General features: G+C 39.0%; 1 protein-coding gene across 5 annotated transcripts in view; it reads left to right on the forward strand.

The window, feature by feature from the left end:
- Positions 1–17,551, forward strand: part of ZSWIM8 (zinc finger SWIM-type containing 8) — an 87,444-nt gene that overhangs the window by 48,218 nt on the left and 21,675 nt on the right. For all 5 annotated transcript variants that reach the window (XR_015695154.1, XR_015695155.1, XM_087702277.1 and 2 more), the window contains 6 exons: positions 908–1,087; positions 1,972–2,155; positions 3,001–3,099; positions 3,337–3,461; positions 14,835–15,069; positions 15,325–15,477. Coding sequence is in view for 3 of the 5 variants with exons in the window: in XM_087702277.1 (XP_087558403.1) it covers positions 908–1,087; positions 1,972–2,155; positions 3,001–3,099; positions 3,337–3,461; positions 14,835–15,069; positions 15,325–15,477 (976 nt within the window). In the remaining 2 variants the exon portion in view is untranslated. The remainder of the gene's footprint in view (positions 1–907; positions 1,088–1,971; positions 2,156–3,000; positions 3,100–3,336; positions 3,462–14,834; positions 15,070–15,324; positions 15,478–17,551) is intronic.

Raw genomic sequence — 17,551 nt, forward strand, 5'->3', positions numbered from 1 at the left:
GCTTATGTCCTAGGCAGGCAGGTATATTTGATTCTCATATCTTTTTATTCCTAAAATATCTATTGGTTAAAGTATATGAGGGCGTGAAGGTAAAACATTAATGGATTGTAAATTTTAGAGAGTTTTTTCCTTTAAATGTATGCTTTGTCTAGTAAGTCGCTTTAAAAAAAACCCAATATTTCTTTAATGATGCTAAAGCCAAGTTGCATTTTACTTTCAAAATGTTTATGACATAGTGCAAATAAAAACAAATACTATTACATCAAATGGTGATTAAAATTATATAGCATTTTTGTTGTACTTCATAAAGCTTCTATTGGCTCATTTCATTTTTATGTATGGATTTTTCCTCACATAATCTTGGGATGGATCTAGACTGAATTTGTCCTGATGGGGTACAACTGAAATCAGTAGAATTTCATCTAAGACTAGGAAGTAGGAAATACAAATTTGTATTTTAATATGAATGAAACCAATTACTCAGTTGTAGTTGCTCTGTATTTTAAAATGCACTTTTCTGATTATAAATATCCATGTCAAATATGTATGTTAAAGATGTATAAAAGGGTAGAGATTCCCTTAAGCTAAGCAACATGAGAAAATGCAACTGTGTTTCTTGTTAAATGTTCTTCCAGTTTCCTAGTATTGTCTGTAGCCTGGGATAGATATCCTGATCGTCTCCCATTCATATCTGAGTCTAATCCTGCTCAGCCAAGAGTAGTTAGCTGCTACTATGACTAGGCATATATTAAGGAAAAGGACTGGCAAGAACCCACATTTTTATACATTTGAGATGGCACATAATTGGAATCAGTTCCTAAGCATGCTTGTTATTTGTAAATTGTTTTTTTAATAGAATCAAGCGCAGAAAAAATCACATTCAGCCTTCTAATTCTCCATCCCACAGGGAAAGAAAAACAAAGTCTCTACCAGCAAACAGACTTGGATGGCAACAAACACTTTATCCAAAGCTGCTTTTCTGCTGACTGTCCTGAGTGAGCGGCAGGAATACCACAATCTGGCTTTCCAGATTGGCATGTTTGCTCTGGAATTACAGAGGCCCCCAGCATCTACCAAGGCCCTGGAGGTATGTAGAGGATGGCTTTGGTGCCTTATTTAGCACTTTCATTGGTGTGTGTGTGTGTGTGGGAAATTGCGTACCTAGAGAATCCTAAAGATCATGAAACTGACTGAGGTTTTTGGTTTACACCTCCAGCTCTTGGTTCAAATTGTTTGGCCCTAAATAATTTCCCCTAAACTCTGGATAAAAAATAGTGTCCAATTGTTGTTGTAGTATTACAACAGGGTGACTTTTTTTTACAACCCAGTGATACAGTATAAGTAGTTCTTAATTTATGACCACAACTGGATCTGGAAATTTTATTTGTGAGGAGTGTGGTCATTAAGTGAGACATCACATGACTGTGACCAATGACCTTCTCTGCTACCTTCCCCGTTGACTTTGCTTGTCAGCAAATGGCAATCACATAACAGCAGTTGTCATAAATGCAAGTCAGTCGCCAAGTACCCAGATTGTGATGACATAATTGCAGGGACACTGTGATGGTCGTAAGTGTGAGGACCAGTCATAAGTTACTTTTTACAGTGCTGTAAAATAGTCACTAAATCATAAATCAAGGACTACCTACATTGGTTTTGGTAGAATCTGTTAGCTGGTTATTTTCGAGTTTACTCTCCAAAATGTGCACCTGCAGGTGTATATTCTTCACAGACTTACATAGACTTTTATATGGCTCTGCAGTATCAAGGATTGAGTTTTGTCCCCAAAGTTAGGGAATTTCTTGGAAGCCTTCACTGGATAAAACCAGGCCTCTCAGCCTCAGGCAAGGATTCTTACGCATCACTACAAAGCATTTTTTTCTTAATATTATTATCCAGTCTTTGTGAACAATAATGCGTTTGTTAAAATAAAGGCCTTGTGCATATTTCTCCCTGATCCCTATCACACAGGTCAAGCTGGCATACCAGGAGTCTGAGATTGTGGCCTTGTTGAAGAAGATCCCACTTGGCTCTAGCGAGATGAATACTATTCGGGGGAGGGCTGAAGAGCTGAGGGAAGGAACACTGTGTGATTACCGCCCTGTCCTGCCTCTCATGCTAGCTAGCTTCATATTTGATGTCTTATGTGCTCCAGGTAAAACCCCTGCTTATTTACCCAAAGAGAAAGTCCCTTGAGGAAAGACCTGCTCGTCCCTCTACACTTTCAGTGCAGTTTCCACAGTCCATTCAGTTATGTCTGTTGGTTCAAGTGTCCATGAGAACTTCTGTGTTTTCTGTAAGATTAAAAAAATAAACCCGCCACACACTTGGTTTAGACCAGATGCTCATATGTGCTGTGGAGGTCCTGAGCTTAGCCTTAATCACAAAGCCTAGAATATGCAATAAGCCTATCTGAATAGGGGGTTGTTAGTCAGTCTCTAAAACTGACTATTCATTAACTATGTCCTAATATTACCAACAGAAAGCCCTCTTATAAATTACTCTACAGAAACTTTGGGGTACAAACTAATTTATCCCTGTTGCTGATGGGAGTCAAAGTATTCAGTGGGCACCAGGGTTTCTCTATTTAATAGGGGTTATGCCCAGTTTCTTAAAGCAGATGGTCAGTCTCGGCGACTACTTGCTGAATCTCTACTACAGGTTTTTTTTTCCAGATAAAGCACCAAATCTAAGACCATATTTTACAGCTCTGAGGAAGTCAAAACAGCGCGCTCTTCCTTGTGGTGGCCGCAATCCTCTTTTCATTCTGAATTACCAGCTGTGCCGTGTGTTAAATTACAATTAGAGTTGTACAAAAAATGTCTCCAGGAGGATAAAATGTCTCAATAGGGTACTGAAGAAAATTTGATGATGCTTGATTAACTGTAGCGATATTGTACAAGTTGTTAAAATACAATATTTGCACTGTTTTTTTTATTTACCAGTCCAGGCAATGTTTATTTTCTGTAGAGCTAATTAATATCTCTGTTCCTGTCCTAGTGGTTTCTCCTACAGGGTCGAGACCCCCAAGCCGTAATTGGAACAATGAAATGCCTGGAGATGAAGAACTTGGCTTTGAGGCAGCCGTGGCAGCCCTTGGTAAATGCTTAGTTCCCCCCCCCCCTCCACAATTGCTCCTATAATTTTAGAAGAGATCCTGCCCCTGTCATGTAGTAATTCTGGCATCACCTAAATGGTATTGAAATAATGGAAAGCATGGGCACAAGAAGTAGATAATCTTTTTAAATGAAATTTTAGGAGAAAATGTCTTGCCCTAGCAGGAATCTTTTCGTACTTACATAAAGTAGGATGACATCCTTGGATTCTGCTTTGCAGGCATGAAGACAACAGTGAGTGAAGCAGAGCACCCTCTTCTGTGTGAAGGTACTCGAAGAGAGAAAGGAGATCTAGCTCTAGCCCTGATGATCACTTACAAGGATGATCAGTCTAAACTCAAAAAGGTAAGTTATTTTTAGAAATGTTTAGAAACAGAACACCTTTTGTTCATTTTTAAATAACTAAGCTTTTCAGAGTTTCTTGGAAACCAACTAACTTTCACAAGACTTTTCAAGATTTACAATGTTGTTTGATGTGTACATGTGTGAGAGAGAATCTAATCAGGGTGGATTATGTGTGAGTTGCCCCTGTGTGTTTCCCTATAAGGCACCTGTAGGTTTCTGTGTGCATGTGTGTATTGGGAAGCATGGGATGAGAAATATATACTCTACTTTGATCATGAGACCACGAAAAGGGTGCTTAGAACGGAAGAAATAATAATAATAATAATAATAATAATAATAATAATAATAATAATAATAATAATAATTACTCAGCTGCTGTAAAAAAATCGCGCAGACTGATTATAAATTGCGGCACAATTCAGTAGCACAAATGATCCATTGGAATTTGTGCAAAAATTATAATATTAAAACAGCAACAAACTGGTGGGAACATCAGCCTGAAAAAGTCACAGAAAATCAGATGGTCAAGATCTTATGGGATTTCCGTATACAAACCGACAAAATACTGGCGCATAATACACCAGACATCACACTGGTTGAGAAAAATAAGGTCACAATCATAGACATCGCAATACCAGGTGATAGCAGGGTCGCCGAGAAGGAACATGAAAAAATCGCAAGATACCAGGACTTAAAAATCGAAATTCAACGACTATGGCACAAACCAGCAGTGGTAATTCCAGTGGTAATTGGCACACTGGGTGCTATTCCAAAAGCACTGGAATTACATTTAAAACAGTTAAATATTGACAAAATCACCATCAGTCAAATGCAAAAAGCCGCACTGCTTGGATCTGCACGCATATTACGAAAATACGTTACGACGTCCTAGGCCCCTGGGTGGGGCCCGACTAGTAACCAATGCCAAATCCGGCGAAACAACTGGCCGCTGTGATACAATTGTATAATAATAATAATAATAATAATAATAATTCTGGCTCTACAAAAAACCACCCTACTTGGAAACTTATATCCTCCGACGTTACCTTAACAGTTTCTAGGTCCTTGGTTAGGACTCAAGCTGTTGCGCTACCAACCAGCCCTAAAGGCTGTGAATCTCACCAAAGATTAACCACATATAATAACAACAACAACAACAACGGCTGAATCGTCGCTCGGATTAACAAGGGTTCTGTTGGATGCTATGGCTCCTGGGCATTCTGCGCAAAATGAGCTACAGGGCACAGCTCCCTCTGCTAGGCAACTACAAGTACTTTTTAGATTTTAGAGACTTGTAAGTGCCTTTAACCAGAAGCCATGCAATTCATGCACTCCAGTTCTTCACTTTTCTTGACTGCCTTTGCACCATTTCTTTTGTTATTTTCACATCTTCCATTTTATACATTTAAATAGAATTCTCAATCTATTTGATCCATTTTGCATTTCTGTTATGCTTCTTGTTGTTTTCCCACAAATTCTTCCAAAATTTCAGAACTTCCTCTTTATCAGGCTTTTCATTTGTTGTTACTCCATCTCCACTTTCTAAGTTCTTATAAAACAGTTCCTCTGAACTGTGAGTTTTCCTTGAATTGAGTTACTCGGTTTTCATATCTTTTAATATTTTCAGCAATGGCAACAAACCTCTGCTTCAGCTCTTCAATTACTATCGCAATCTCTTTATTCTCCAAATCTTATCTTGCTTCCAGGCTGCTTTTGACCTGCTTGTTCTTTAGCTGACCTTGCCTTAGGTTCTTCAAGTTGCTCAAGTCTCCACGAAATTTTTTGATCTCCAATTCCAACTGAATTTTCCATTTAGGTTTCCTCTTCTTGCCTCTTTGGTTCTTTTGTATTTTCAAACCCAATTCTTTGGTGGTTATGAAGCCTGCTGCATACATTAGCTGGTTTGTTTCAGCTAATGTAGTGGTTTGAATGGTTTGCACAGCCTCATTGAACTTTTTTAGTACCTTTCTCAATTCTTTTTTTTTTTTATTACACAGACAACAATGGGAAAGGGAGAAGATGGGGAAAAAAGGGGGGGAGGGGAACCCATCTTCACATACAATATGTCGTTTGATCGCAGGTGCATATACATCCCGTATCTCTCTGTTGTATATTTAATAAACACCACAATAAGCTAGGGTTTAAAAAAAATAAAAAATAAAATAAAACAAGAGAAAAAAAGAAAAAAAAAGGGTGGGGGGAGGGGGGGAGGCCAAAAAGGACAAAAAAAAAATCCAAAAAAGGGAAAAAAAAAAGCTATCATCACATGCAGCATGTCATTTGGTTACGGTTGTTTTAACATCTACATCTTCAAATAATATTTACCATCTCAGATATTTCCTCTAATGTAACTAAAGGCCTCATTTTCCTTCTACAACATATATTCAGTTAACATTAGCCTTGTTTTCCCCCAGAGAGTATACTTCTATTCATTGTTAACCTTGCAGTACCTTTCTCAATTCTATCTGGTTAATTTGGTTCAGCTTTGGCAAACATGTTTTTTCAGCATCTTCCATTTGATGCTTTATTTTCTCAGCTAATTGAGCAATATCTGTTGGTGTTTGTTCTTCAGTGCTTCCTTGTTCTTTATCTTCATCCATGTCAGCATCCTCTTCCTCCCTTTCTTCCTCAGTTTGCTTTTGAGTCTGTAAATCATTCTTGATGTTACTCTTCTTTGTTAGTATACTCAGACCATTAGTTGCTTTCTCTTCGATTTCTATTAATTCTGCTGTAGTGAAAAATTTATGGCTTAGAATTCTACGTCGTTGGTCCATTAACCTTTGTTCACTGATATCACAGTCTGTGTGGTTCAGCTTCCAAATCTGATACATTTGTTTTTGAAATCCACGTTTTGCTAGCTCAGACTGATAGTAAGCTTTCATAATAGAGATGTTTTCTTCCCTAGTCCAGATTTTTCGCTTTTTCACTTCAGCAGAGGAAGTTGAGCCCTGTAACTCATTTTGCGCAGAATGCCCAGGAGCCATAGCATCCAATGGAACCCTTGTTAATCCGGGAGATGGTTCAGCCGGCATAAATTTCATTTTTTTCGTATTCACCATATTTGTATGGGTTGTGGAGCAAATTTTGTCTGGCCCTTCACCTAAGACCTGTCTGATATGGTTGCAACTGTTCAGCATAGCCCTTAGGATCACTAGAGCACGCAAGCCCCTCCACCACAACATGGTAAAGCTCCTCGGGGGAATATTATTATTATTATTATTATTATTATTATTAATAATAATAATAATAATAATTTGGCTTTCTTCTTGAATGTGACAAGCAATAGGGAAAAAGCAGAACTATTTAACTCATTTCTTGCATCTGTCTTTACACAAAGGGATAAAACAGTCCAACCTATCAAAAACAGCATCACAAAAATCAGATTAGGAACACAAATTGAAATTGGGAAGAAAATGGTAAGTGAACACCTGTCTACCCTAGACGAGTTCAAATCACCAGGATCGAAGGGATTACACCCCAGGGTTCTGAAGGAACTTGCAGATGAGATCTCAGAACCACTGAACTATATCTTTCAGAGATACTGGAGCACCGGGGAAATGCCAGAGGACTGGAAAAGAGCTGATATGGTTCCCATCTTCAAAAAAGGGGGAAAAAATAGATCCAGGAAACTATAGACCTATCAGCCTGACCTCAGTACCAGGAAAGATTCTGGAAAAGATAATCAAGCAACGAATTAGCGAACATCTAGAAGTAAACAAAGTAATAGCCAAAAGCCAATATGGGTTTGTCAAAAACAGATCATGCAGACTAATCTTATTGCATTCTTTGACAAAGTGACAGAATTAGTGGACCAGAGGAATGCCGTCGATATAGTTTACTTGGACTTCAGTAAGGCATTTGATAAGATAGACCATAACCTACTGCTAGATAAAGTAGAAGAATGTGGGTTGGACAGCATCACCACAGGATGGATTTGTAACTGGCTGATCAACCACACTCAGTGTGTAGTCCTCAATGGAACTGCATCTACATGGAGGGAGGTATGCAGTGGAGTACTCCAAGGCTCTATTTTAGGCCCAGTACTCTTCAACATCTTCATCAAAGATTTGAATGAGGGAATAAATGGGGAACTCATCAAATTTGCAGATGACACCAAGATGGCAGGAATAGCCAACACTCCAGAAGATAAGCTTAAGATACAGAAGGATTTTGACAAACTTGAACATTGGGCACTATCTAATAAAATGAAATTCAATGGTGAAAAGAGTAAGGTTCAACTTTTAGGCAAGAAAAACGAAATGCATAGGTACAGTATAGGTGGTACCTTCCTCAATAGTAGTAACTCTGAGAGGGATCGTGGAGTCCCAGTGGACAACCATTTAAATATGAGCCAGCAGTGTACAGCAAAAAAGCCAAAAAAGCCAACATAGTTCTAGGCTACATAAACAGAGGGATAGAATCAAGATCATGTGAAGTGTTAATACCACTTTATAATGCTTTGGTAAGGCTAGACTTGGAATACTGTATTCGGTTTTGGTTGCCACGATGTAGAAAAGATGTGGAGACTCTAGAAAGAGTGCAAAGAATAGCAACAAAGATGACTAGGGGACTGGAGACTAAAACATATGAAGAACAGTTGCAGGAACTGGGTATGCCTAGTTTAATGAAAAGAACTATGGGAGACATGATAGCAGTGTTCCAATATCTCAGGGGTTGCCACAAAGAAGAGGGAGTCAAACTATTCTCCAAAGTACCTGAGGGCAGAACAAGAAGCAATGGAAGGAGAGAAGCAACTTAGAACTGAGGAGAAATTTCCTGACAGAACAATTAATCAGCGGAAGAGCTTGCCTCCAGAAGTTGTGAATGCCCCAACACTGGAAGTCTTTAAGAAGATGTTGGATAGCCATTTGTCTGAAATGGTATAGGATTTCCTGCCTAGGCAGGAGGTTGGACTAGAAGACCTCCCTTCCAATTCTGCTATTGTATTGTATTGTAAATTTATCCATTCTTTCACCCAAGTTAATGCAGAAGCCTGGTAATAAAGCTCCCAATCTGGCAGTTGCTCTTTTTCCTTGCCAAACATATTTCAAAATTATTGCATTTAATTCATCTTAGTATTTTTTCTCTAGTTTTATAGGAATCGTTTGAAACAAAAACAGTAGCTTTGGCAGAATATTCATTTTTATAATTGCTATTCTTCCTATCATTGCAAATTTTTCCAATTCTCCAAATCAAGTTTAATTTGTTTTGTTCTTTATATAAAGTTTTTTATTTTTTCATTTTCATAACATGTAACCACATGTATACTTTTACATAGTCAACATCATATTGTATTATTAAATGTTTACATCAATTCATCTTCCCATCAACTCCCACTAACAATTATTGGCTCTTCCAACTCTGCTATTGTATTGTATATAATAATAACAACAACAACAACAACATCTTGAATGGAAAAGTCAAAGAGTCAATGCAAAAGGAATACATCAGGAGGGTCCGCAAAATATTAAAATCAAAGCTGAATGCTGGAAACATAATTAAAGCCATTAATACACGGGCAGTTCCAGTGATATGCTACTCAGCTGGAATCATCAACTGGACTCCAGCTGAACTGAAAAACCTGGCCCGGGAAACACGCAAACTTTTGAATACGTATCACGCTTTACATCCACGAAGTGACATCGACAGGTTGTACCTGCCAAGAAAAAAGGGGGCAGGGGGCTATTGCAAATCCAACAAACTGTAGAAGAAGAAAAACGAAGTTTGAATGATTATGTAAACCAAAGTACAGAAAAATTGCTGCAGGCTGTGAAAACGGAGAACAGCATAAAAACAACACAAACAAAGGCAGAATATAAGAAAAACAGCTGGATGAAAGATTAAATATATGAAAAACCACAGCTTTGCATGAACAGCACTTGAAAAACATTGAAAGAAAATGTGATGACAAGTTGACATGGACATGGCTTAAGATGGGAACTATCAAGAAAGAAATGGAAGGTTGCTCAAGAATAAGCACTACAAACTAATGCCATGAATGCGAAAATACAAAAATCCACTGACAACCCAAACTGCCGAGTTTGCAATAATAAAGTCAAAACTGTTTCACATTTAATATGTGAATGCAGCAAAATAACACAAACTGATTACAAAGCTAGATATGACCAAGTTGCTAAATTAATTCACTGGTCATTATGTAAAAAATATGATTTGCCTGTATCCAGAAAGTCATGGGAACATAAAGTGGGAAAAAGTTATCGAAAATGAGAAGGTGAAGATCTTGTGGGACTTTCGAATACAAACGGATCGTCATTTGGAGCACAACATGCCAGATCTCACAGTTGTAGAGGGCCGAAGTGTACAGTTTATTGATATTGCTGTTCCTGGAGATGCCAGAGTCGAAGAAAAAGAACTAGAAAAAATAATGAAATATTACAACATGGCCATCGAAACTACATGGCTATGGATGAAGCATGTAGCAGTGATACCCATTGTCATCAGGGTACTTAACACCATGTCCAAGAATTTTACAAGATACATCAACAAATTGCAGCTTCCTGCAATAACACCAGCGGAACTGCAAAAAACTGTGCTACTCAGAACACCTTAAATTTTAAAAAGGTACTTGGTTGATATCTAGGATGCAGGCAGCAAACCGTATCAACCATTAGCACCAGTCACTGGTATTTGTAATGCATTTTTGAATGTTCAGTTGGCTGAGTTTCATGTTTAATAATAATCTTTATTGTCATTGTATAAAATGAATGCAATGAAAGCAGTTAGCAACTGCTGCTGAACTTGTATCCCAAATAAGGTCTTTGCAGTCTTTTCCAACCATCAGATTGGTTTGGCTTATGTTTCTTTTACTTTTTTCCCACTATGCCCAAAAATTATCCAATAGAATAGAATAGAGAGTGAAATTAGAATAGAATAGAATAGAATACTTCATTGTCACTTTGAATGTACACTAATTGGCATACAATAAAATGAAACTTTGTTGCATACAGCTGTCAGAGGGTCACCACTTCCAATATACACTACATAACCATGAAATAATAAATAAACACAAAATTATGCATATACCCACATATATTATATGACACAGAGAAACAACGCAGTCTAGTTTGGATGTGTACATGTAAATGGCGAGAAAAAAGACTTGCGAGTTTACCAGACGAATGGCCTCGGGAACAAAGCTGTTGCAGAATCTGGTAGTCCTGCTAGATAGAAAGAGTCTGTATTTCCTTTCCATAATTTATTTCCAGTACTCTAGTAATATGGAAAGAAGAAAAAGAACAAAAAAAAAAAAGAAAGAAAAAAGAAAAAGAGGAAGGAGCAATTAGATCAGTCTACCCCAGGCAATTAATGGATCCAATGGGTTTTCACAGAGTATTTGAGGCGTTTGAGAGCTAGTGAGCAATTTGATCAAGATCCATTGGAATAAGAGAAGAACAAGGAAACTTGTGCTGGAGTAACCTCTTCCCTCGCACAGAACTGCTGCAGCTCCTTACCTTCCAGAATAGCTCATGGAAATGAAGAATGATGAAGCTAACCAGATCATGATTGGAGGGGAAGACTCATGCGGAATCACACTGGACAGTGGCAATCAGTGGCAAAAGGGACATATTTTGTTGCTTTTACTATGTTTGCTGAACTTTATTCTAGCAGCCCCTTTTTAAGGTGACATTTCCCCTTTTAAGGAAGAATTCTTGCAGCTGTTGGCAAATATCAATATAAATAAATAAATAAACAAACAAATAAAAATATAACATACAGTTGAATTTTAGTTGGACGGAGTTAGGGTTGGAGATGGCAGGAGCTTTGTTTGAGGTGATCTGGGCACTGAGGAATCAGGGCTATTTGTAATGTCAAGTTTGCCACTACTCAATTCGATCTCTGCCCTTCATGGTTGGTTAAGATTTCTTGCAAGGTGACAGGAGGTTGAATTCAAGCCATAGTATTTTTAGAGGGAGAATGAGGTGCAATTATTTTGGTAATTTTAGACCGGCTGCAATCTTCTCTTTTTAGAAGTAGATAGAGCCGAGGTGGCGCAGTACTGCAGGCCACTTCAGCTGACTGCTATCTGCAGTTCGGCGGTTCAGATCTCACCGGCTGACTCAGCCTTCCATCCTTCCGAGGTGGGTGAAATGAAGACCCAGAATGTGGGGGCAATATGCTGACTCTGTAAACCGTTTAGAGAGGGCTGAAAGCCCTATGAAGCAGTATATAAGTCTAACTGCTATTGCTATTATCTGGGTCTTCGGCTGTTGGATTTCAGGCCAAAATCCTGCTTCAAGCCTGGATGCAAGAATGGTCCTCTACTGCTCCTCTAGGATGTCACACCATTCCCTGCTTTACAGCTGATCTAGTAACTGAAGGCTATCGGGAGAAATAGGCTCAGACTGAATTCACCTGATAGAATGGCTTGAGATTTTGGGTAACTGATTATAAGGAAATTGCCCTGATTTGTAGCTCAATCAGCAGGCTACAGTTTTTATTTTTATACAGTTAAATTGTATGTACAAATTGTGGTCATTCCTGCATTGGAAAGCTCAGATTCACAATCATTTGTGCCTTAGTCACTCCTATTTTGAATATTTTAAAGTGCTTTGGAGGGGTGCACCTGGAAAGAATTCATTCACAAGCCAAAACTTGAGCAAAATGTGATGGCCAGGGCAATGGCAAGTGCATCATGACACATTGTTTTATGACTATAGTGCTTTGGAGATTTCATTGATTGCCTGTTGGCCTCCTGGTGCATCTTAAGATGTTCATTGTCACCATTAAAAGCCTACATGATTCTAGACTAGAATCCCTCAGGACCACTTTCCTTCGTATTTATCTGCCCATCCAACAAGTTCAGATAGAATCAGCTCCATCCAAATCCCTTATTTAACATGTTCCTCTGGTGGACCCTCAAAAGTAAATGGGTTTTCCGTTGTTCTTGTTGTTGTTGGTCCTATATTCTGCAAGTACCTCCCTATGGTGATTCAATCTGTTCCTTCCATTGTGCTTTTAGGGGAAAAAATGTTAAACCTTATTTAGCACATGCTATGTTGTCAGTGGAATCACTTATGTGTATGACTGCCTATCTTTTTGGTTTGTTATTTTAATATTACCATTTTTGTTTGAGTTACGTGTGGGTTTCACAAGCATATGTTGCTGTTGGTATAGCAACACCCCTGAAGAGTTTTATCTTTGTTATAATATATATGACTGTCGTAGACCAAATTGAGCGCACGCGTTGAAACATGGCCAATTTTATAGTTACTGTTCTGATGTGTACCTCCATCAATAGACATAACTGCTACCAAGATAAGTACATTGTTGGACTTGTTCTGTAGCCTGGACAAGGACCGTTATAGGCATATTATCCTGAGTACTTTCAATTTGCATAACTTGGTCTTTTTAAGATTTATACAAAAGCCAATCTTTTTGGCCTCAGTTTCACCAAGCAATGCAATGTCATCCACAAAATCTAAATCTGTTAGATCGGGTGTTGCCTAAGCCCTATGCCAAAGCTAGGGTTATCCATTGCTCTATGCATAATGAAGTCCATGGAAAAGAGAAACAGGAATGGTGATAGTATATACTCATGTCTTACTCCTGTATTGATGTTAAAGAAAGCTGTGTTGCCAGGTTCCGTTTGTACCTAGTAACTAGTGTTATAATACAGACTCTAAAATGTTTACAAAATGTTGAGGAATACCAAAGAACTTTACGATATTCCATAATGATACGATGAATTGAGTCAATCAATTTTTTGAAGTCAATAAAATTGATTACTTTTGGCTTTTGGAATTCTAAGCTCTGTTTGATGGAAGTGCACAGCCCAGATGATTAAACAGTTAAATGTTTTCCAACAATGCTGCTTGAGAAGAATCCTCCATGTCTCATATCATGACCACAACACAAATGAAAAAGTACTACAAAGATTAGATTAAGAACACCTACTGAGAACTATGAATGTCGAATGCGGCTTGTTGGCCATATATTACATATGCCTAAAGACCTGGGGACGTGTCTCAGTGGCTGATGCTTAGCTTGTCGATCAGAAGTTCAGGGAAGAAAGGAGGTAGGGAGGGGAGGAGAGAGGGAGAAGAAAGTGATGGATAAAGTATAAATATGGTGTATGGAGAGCAGAAGAGCCAATTGTTTTTTGGGAGTTGATGGTAAGATGAATTGATGTAAACATTTAATAATACAACACAATATTGGCTATGTAATAGTACACATGTGATTATATGTTATGAAAATGAAAAAATAAAAAACTTTACAAAGGAGAAGTCTGGTGGTTTGAATCCCTAGCGCTGCATAATGGAGTGAGCTCCCATTACTTGTCCCAGCTTCTGCCAACCTAGCAGTTCAAAAGCATGTAAAAATGCAAGTAGAAAAATAGGGAACACCTTTGGTGGGAAGGTAACAGCATTCTGTGCACCTTCGGCATTTACTCATGCTGGTCACATGACCACGGAGATGTCTTTGGACAGTGCTGGCTCTTCGGCTTTGAAACAGAGATGAGCACCGCCCCCTAGCGTCTGGAACGACTAGCACACATGTGTGAGGGGAACCTTTACCTTTACCCAAAGACCTGCGTCCAAAAATTGTACTCCATTGGATGCTTCCTGAAGGAAAGACAAAACGATGCCGGCCTTGGAAAACCTAGCACCAAACAGTTAAGGAAGATCTTAAGATGATTAATATCCCTTGGGATGATGCTGAAGATGCTGCAAATTATTGAAACCACTTGAAAACACTTGCTGCCCAATATGCTCTGTACAGGAATTGATGATGATGATGATGTGTGTGGGTTTATTATTTTTGAGGAAATTGATCTTTATTTTATGATGATCTGAATTGTCATCTGCCCAGAACCTTTGAGAATAGGCTGCATGCAAATATAATAAAAATAAATTATTTTATGTCAAGGAAATATTCTGGGGACAACTAAATTGGAATTTTTACCAAGATAGAAGGGGAGGTTTTTAAATATTCAGATTTACTGTAATGAATTAATGTACTGTAAGATTAAATTGAAGTTTAATTCCATGTACTTTTGCCATCTGTTTCTTTCTTCTGATCCTGCCAGAGTTTGAAGGGCAATCCTTATTCCTAAAAGATTTTGGGAAGGCTTAACTGGGGAAAAATGAATGTGTTCAAGGATACAAAAAGTCTCTGCCTTATGTTATAAATTACATTACTGTAACTAAACAAGCTAATTGCCTGAATTTATACAATAAACTGACTTATTAGCTGCATATGTATCCATGAGAACCTAGCCTCATGCCTGTCCTGTGAACCCACCCCTTTTTGATTTTAGATGAATCTTGATTATGCCACATTATGCCTTCCATTTCCCAAGTATTTAGTTCAAATTGTAACCTCTGCATTCTCCTGTTCCTTGTTTTGTAGATCTTAGATAAGCTGCTGGACAGGGAAAGTCAGACACACAAACCTCAAACTCTGAGTTCTTTCTACTCATCCAGCAAGCCTACAGTACCTAATCAGAAATCTCCTTCCAAACATGCTACCCAATCAACTGCACCCATGCAGCATCTCCCAGGAACATCTGTTGCACAGCAGACAGGGGTACCGCCTGCAGTCCAAAGCAACCCTTCTGAACCCTTTATGGAGAAGACTACCCAAGGTATGGATAGCCGTGTCCCAGGACTCTTCCAACTGCAGTATATATTATACATTAATATACTACACGTTAAGCAGTATTTTTTCTCATTTGGGAATAGGGATGCCGAATCAGCCTGTGAATATCTACCCTGACTTTTAACTTTCAATATTTATGTAGGAAAGGAACTGAGTTTTGGCGATAGCATTAATACGGATCCTTGTTTGCAAATGGTCTTCCTCTTACTGCCTTTCTAAGTGACCCTTTGTGCTTCCCCAGAGAACCCTCAGAGATCCCCTTGCGACCCACCTGTTGAGTCCAGTATCTTAAAGCAAGAAGGGAAAGTCCCTAGCCGAATAGCTCTTGGAAGCAGAGGGGGCTACAATGGAAGATGCTGGGGTTCACCAGTCAGACAGAAAAAGAAGCACACAGGTAACTTGGGGCTGGACGTCACATCTCTGCTACTGGGTGGAGACCTGTGATGGTTCAGAGGTAAAATTTTGCAAGTGGGCACAACATTGAGGCAAAGATTGCCAGCCAGCGGGCAGGTTCTGGCTGACATCAGGTAATATTTTAATGAAAAATGGTTTGTTCATTGATTATTAATGGAAAACCCATATGAACTGTTAATAATATCCTAATTCTCTAGATGGACTTGTTGAAGTTCAAAATTAATTAGTTAGCTTATCTTTTTTGTGACCTCAGGCTTTGTCTCCCTCTTGCCAGTTTTAAGGATGCTAAAATGTCCATGAAGATAAAATATGATGTGATATGTAGAGAGCTATACAAGTACATATTTTAATGAAGCCATATACATAGCAATAGCCCTTTGACTTATAGTGCTTTGTAGTGCTTTACAGTCCTATCTAAGTAGTTTACAGAGTCAGCCTCTTGCCCCAACAATCCGGGTCCTCATTTAACCCACCTTGGAAGGATGGAAGGCTGAGTCAACCTTGAGCCGATAAGGATCAAACCCCCGGCTGTCAGCAGAATTAGCCTGCAATACTGCATTCTAACCACTGCACCACCATGGCTCTGATAAAGTGTTCCTGTTGGAGGTAGACTTGCAAATACAGTTGCAAGAAAAAGTATGTGAACCCCTTGGGATTATGTGGAGTTTTGAATGAATTGGTCATAAAATGTGCTCTGAACTTCATCTAAGTCACAACAATAGAAAAAAACAGTCTGCTGAAAATAATACTACACAAACATTAGATGTTGCCATGGTTTAATTGCACATAACATGTAAACATTCACAGTCCAGGGAGGAAAAAGTATGTGAACCCTTGGACTTAATAACTGGTTGACCCTCCTTTGGCAGCAATAACATCAACCAAACGTTTCTTGTAGTTGCAGATCAGACCTGCACAACGATCTGGAGTAATTGTGGACCACTCCTCTTCACAAAACTTTTTCAGTGTAGCAATATTCTTGGGATGTCTGGTGTGAATCGTTCTCTTAAGGTCATGCCACAGCATTTCAATCAGGTTGAGGTCAGGACTCTGGGCCACTCCAGAGGGCGTATTCTGTGCTGTTGAAGCCATTTTTGTGTTGACTTACTTGTATGCTTTGGGTCATTGTCCTGTTGCATCACCCATCCCCTGCGGAGCTTCAGTTGGCAGACAGATGGTTGTACGTTTTCCTGCAAAATGTCTTGATAAACTCTGGAATTCATTTCCCCATCAATGACAACAATCCGTCCAGGCCCTGAGGCAGCAAAGCAGCCCCAAACCATGATGCTCCCTCCGCCATGTTTTACAGTGGGGATGAGGTTTTGATGTTGGTGTGCTGTGCCTTTTTTCCCCCACACATAGTATTGTTTTTTTTTCCCAAACAACTCAATTTTGGTTTCATCTGTCCACAGTATATTTTGCCAGTAGTGCTGTGGAACATCCAGGTGCTCTTTTGCAAACTTCAAACGTGCTGCAATATTTTTTTTGGACAGCAATGGCTTCCTCCGTGGTGTCCTCCCATGTACTCCATTCTTGTTTAATGCTTTCCTTATTGTAGATGTGTCAACAAAAATGTTAGCATGTGCCAGAGATTTCTATAGGTCTTTAGCTGACACTCTAGGATTCTTCTTTACCTCATGAAGCATTCTGCACTCTGCTCTTGCAGTCATTTTTACAGGATGACCACACCTAGGGAGAGTAGCAAGAGTGCTAAACTTTCTCCATTTGTAGACAGTCTGTCTTACCGTGGACACATGAACATCAAGGCTTTTGGAGATACTTTTCTAACCCTTTCCAGCTTCATGCAAGTCAACAATTCTTGATCGTAGGTCTTCTGAGAGCTCTTTCCTGCTAGGCATGGTTCACATCAGACAGTGCTTCTTGAAACCAGTAAACCCACAACAGGTGTGTGTTTTTAAAGGGCAGAACAGCTGTCGGCAACACATCCAATATCATCACACTGATTGGAGTCAAAGTTGGCTCACTCCTGGCTCCAATTAGCTCTTGGAGACGTCATTAGGCTAGGGGCTCACATATTTTTTCCTCCCTGGACT

The sequence above is a fragment of the Thamnophis sirtalis genome, unplaced genomic scaffold (genome assembly GCF_051295495.1).
Source record: "Thamnophis sirtalis isolate CommonGarterSnake01/CBP01778 unplaced genomic scaffold, rThaSir2_p1.2 scaffold_15, whole genome shotgun sequence".
Lineage (NCBI taxonomy): Eukaryota > Metazoa > Chordata > Lepidosauria > Squamata > Natricidae > Thamnophis > Thamnophis sirtalis.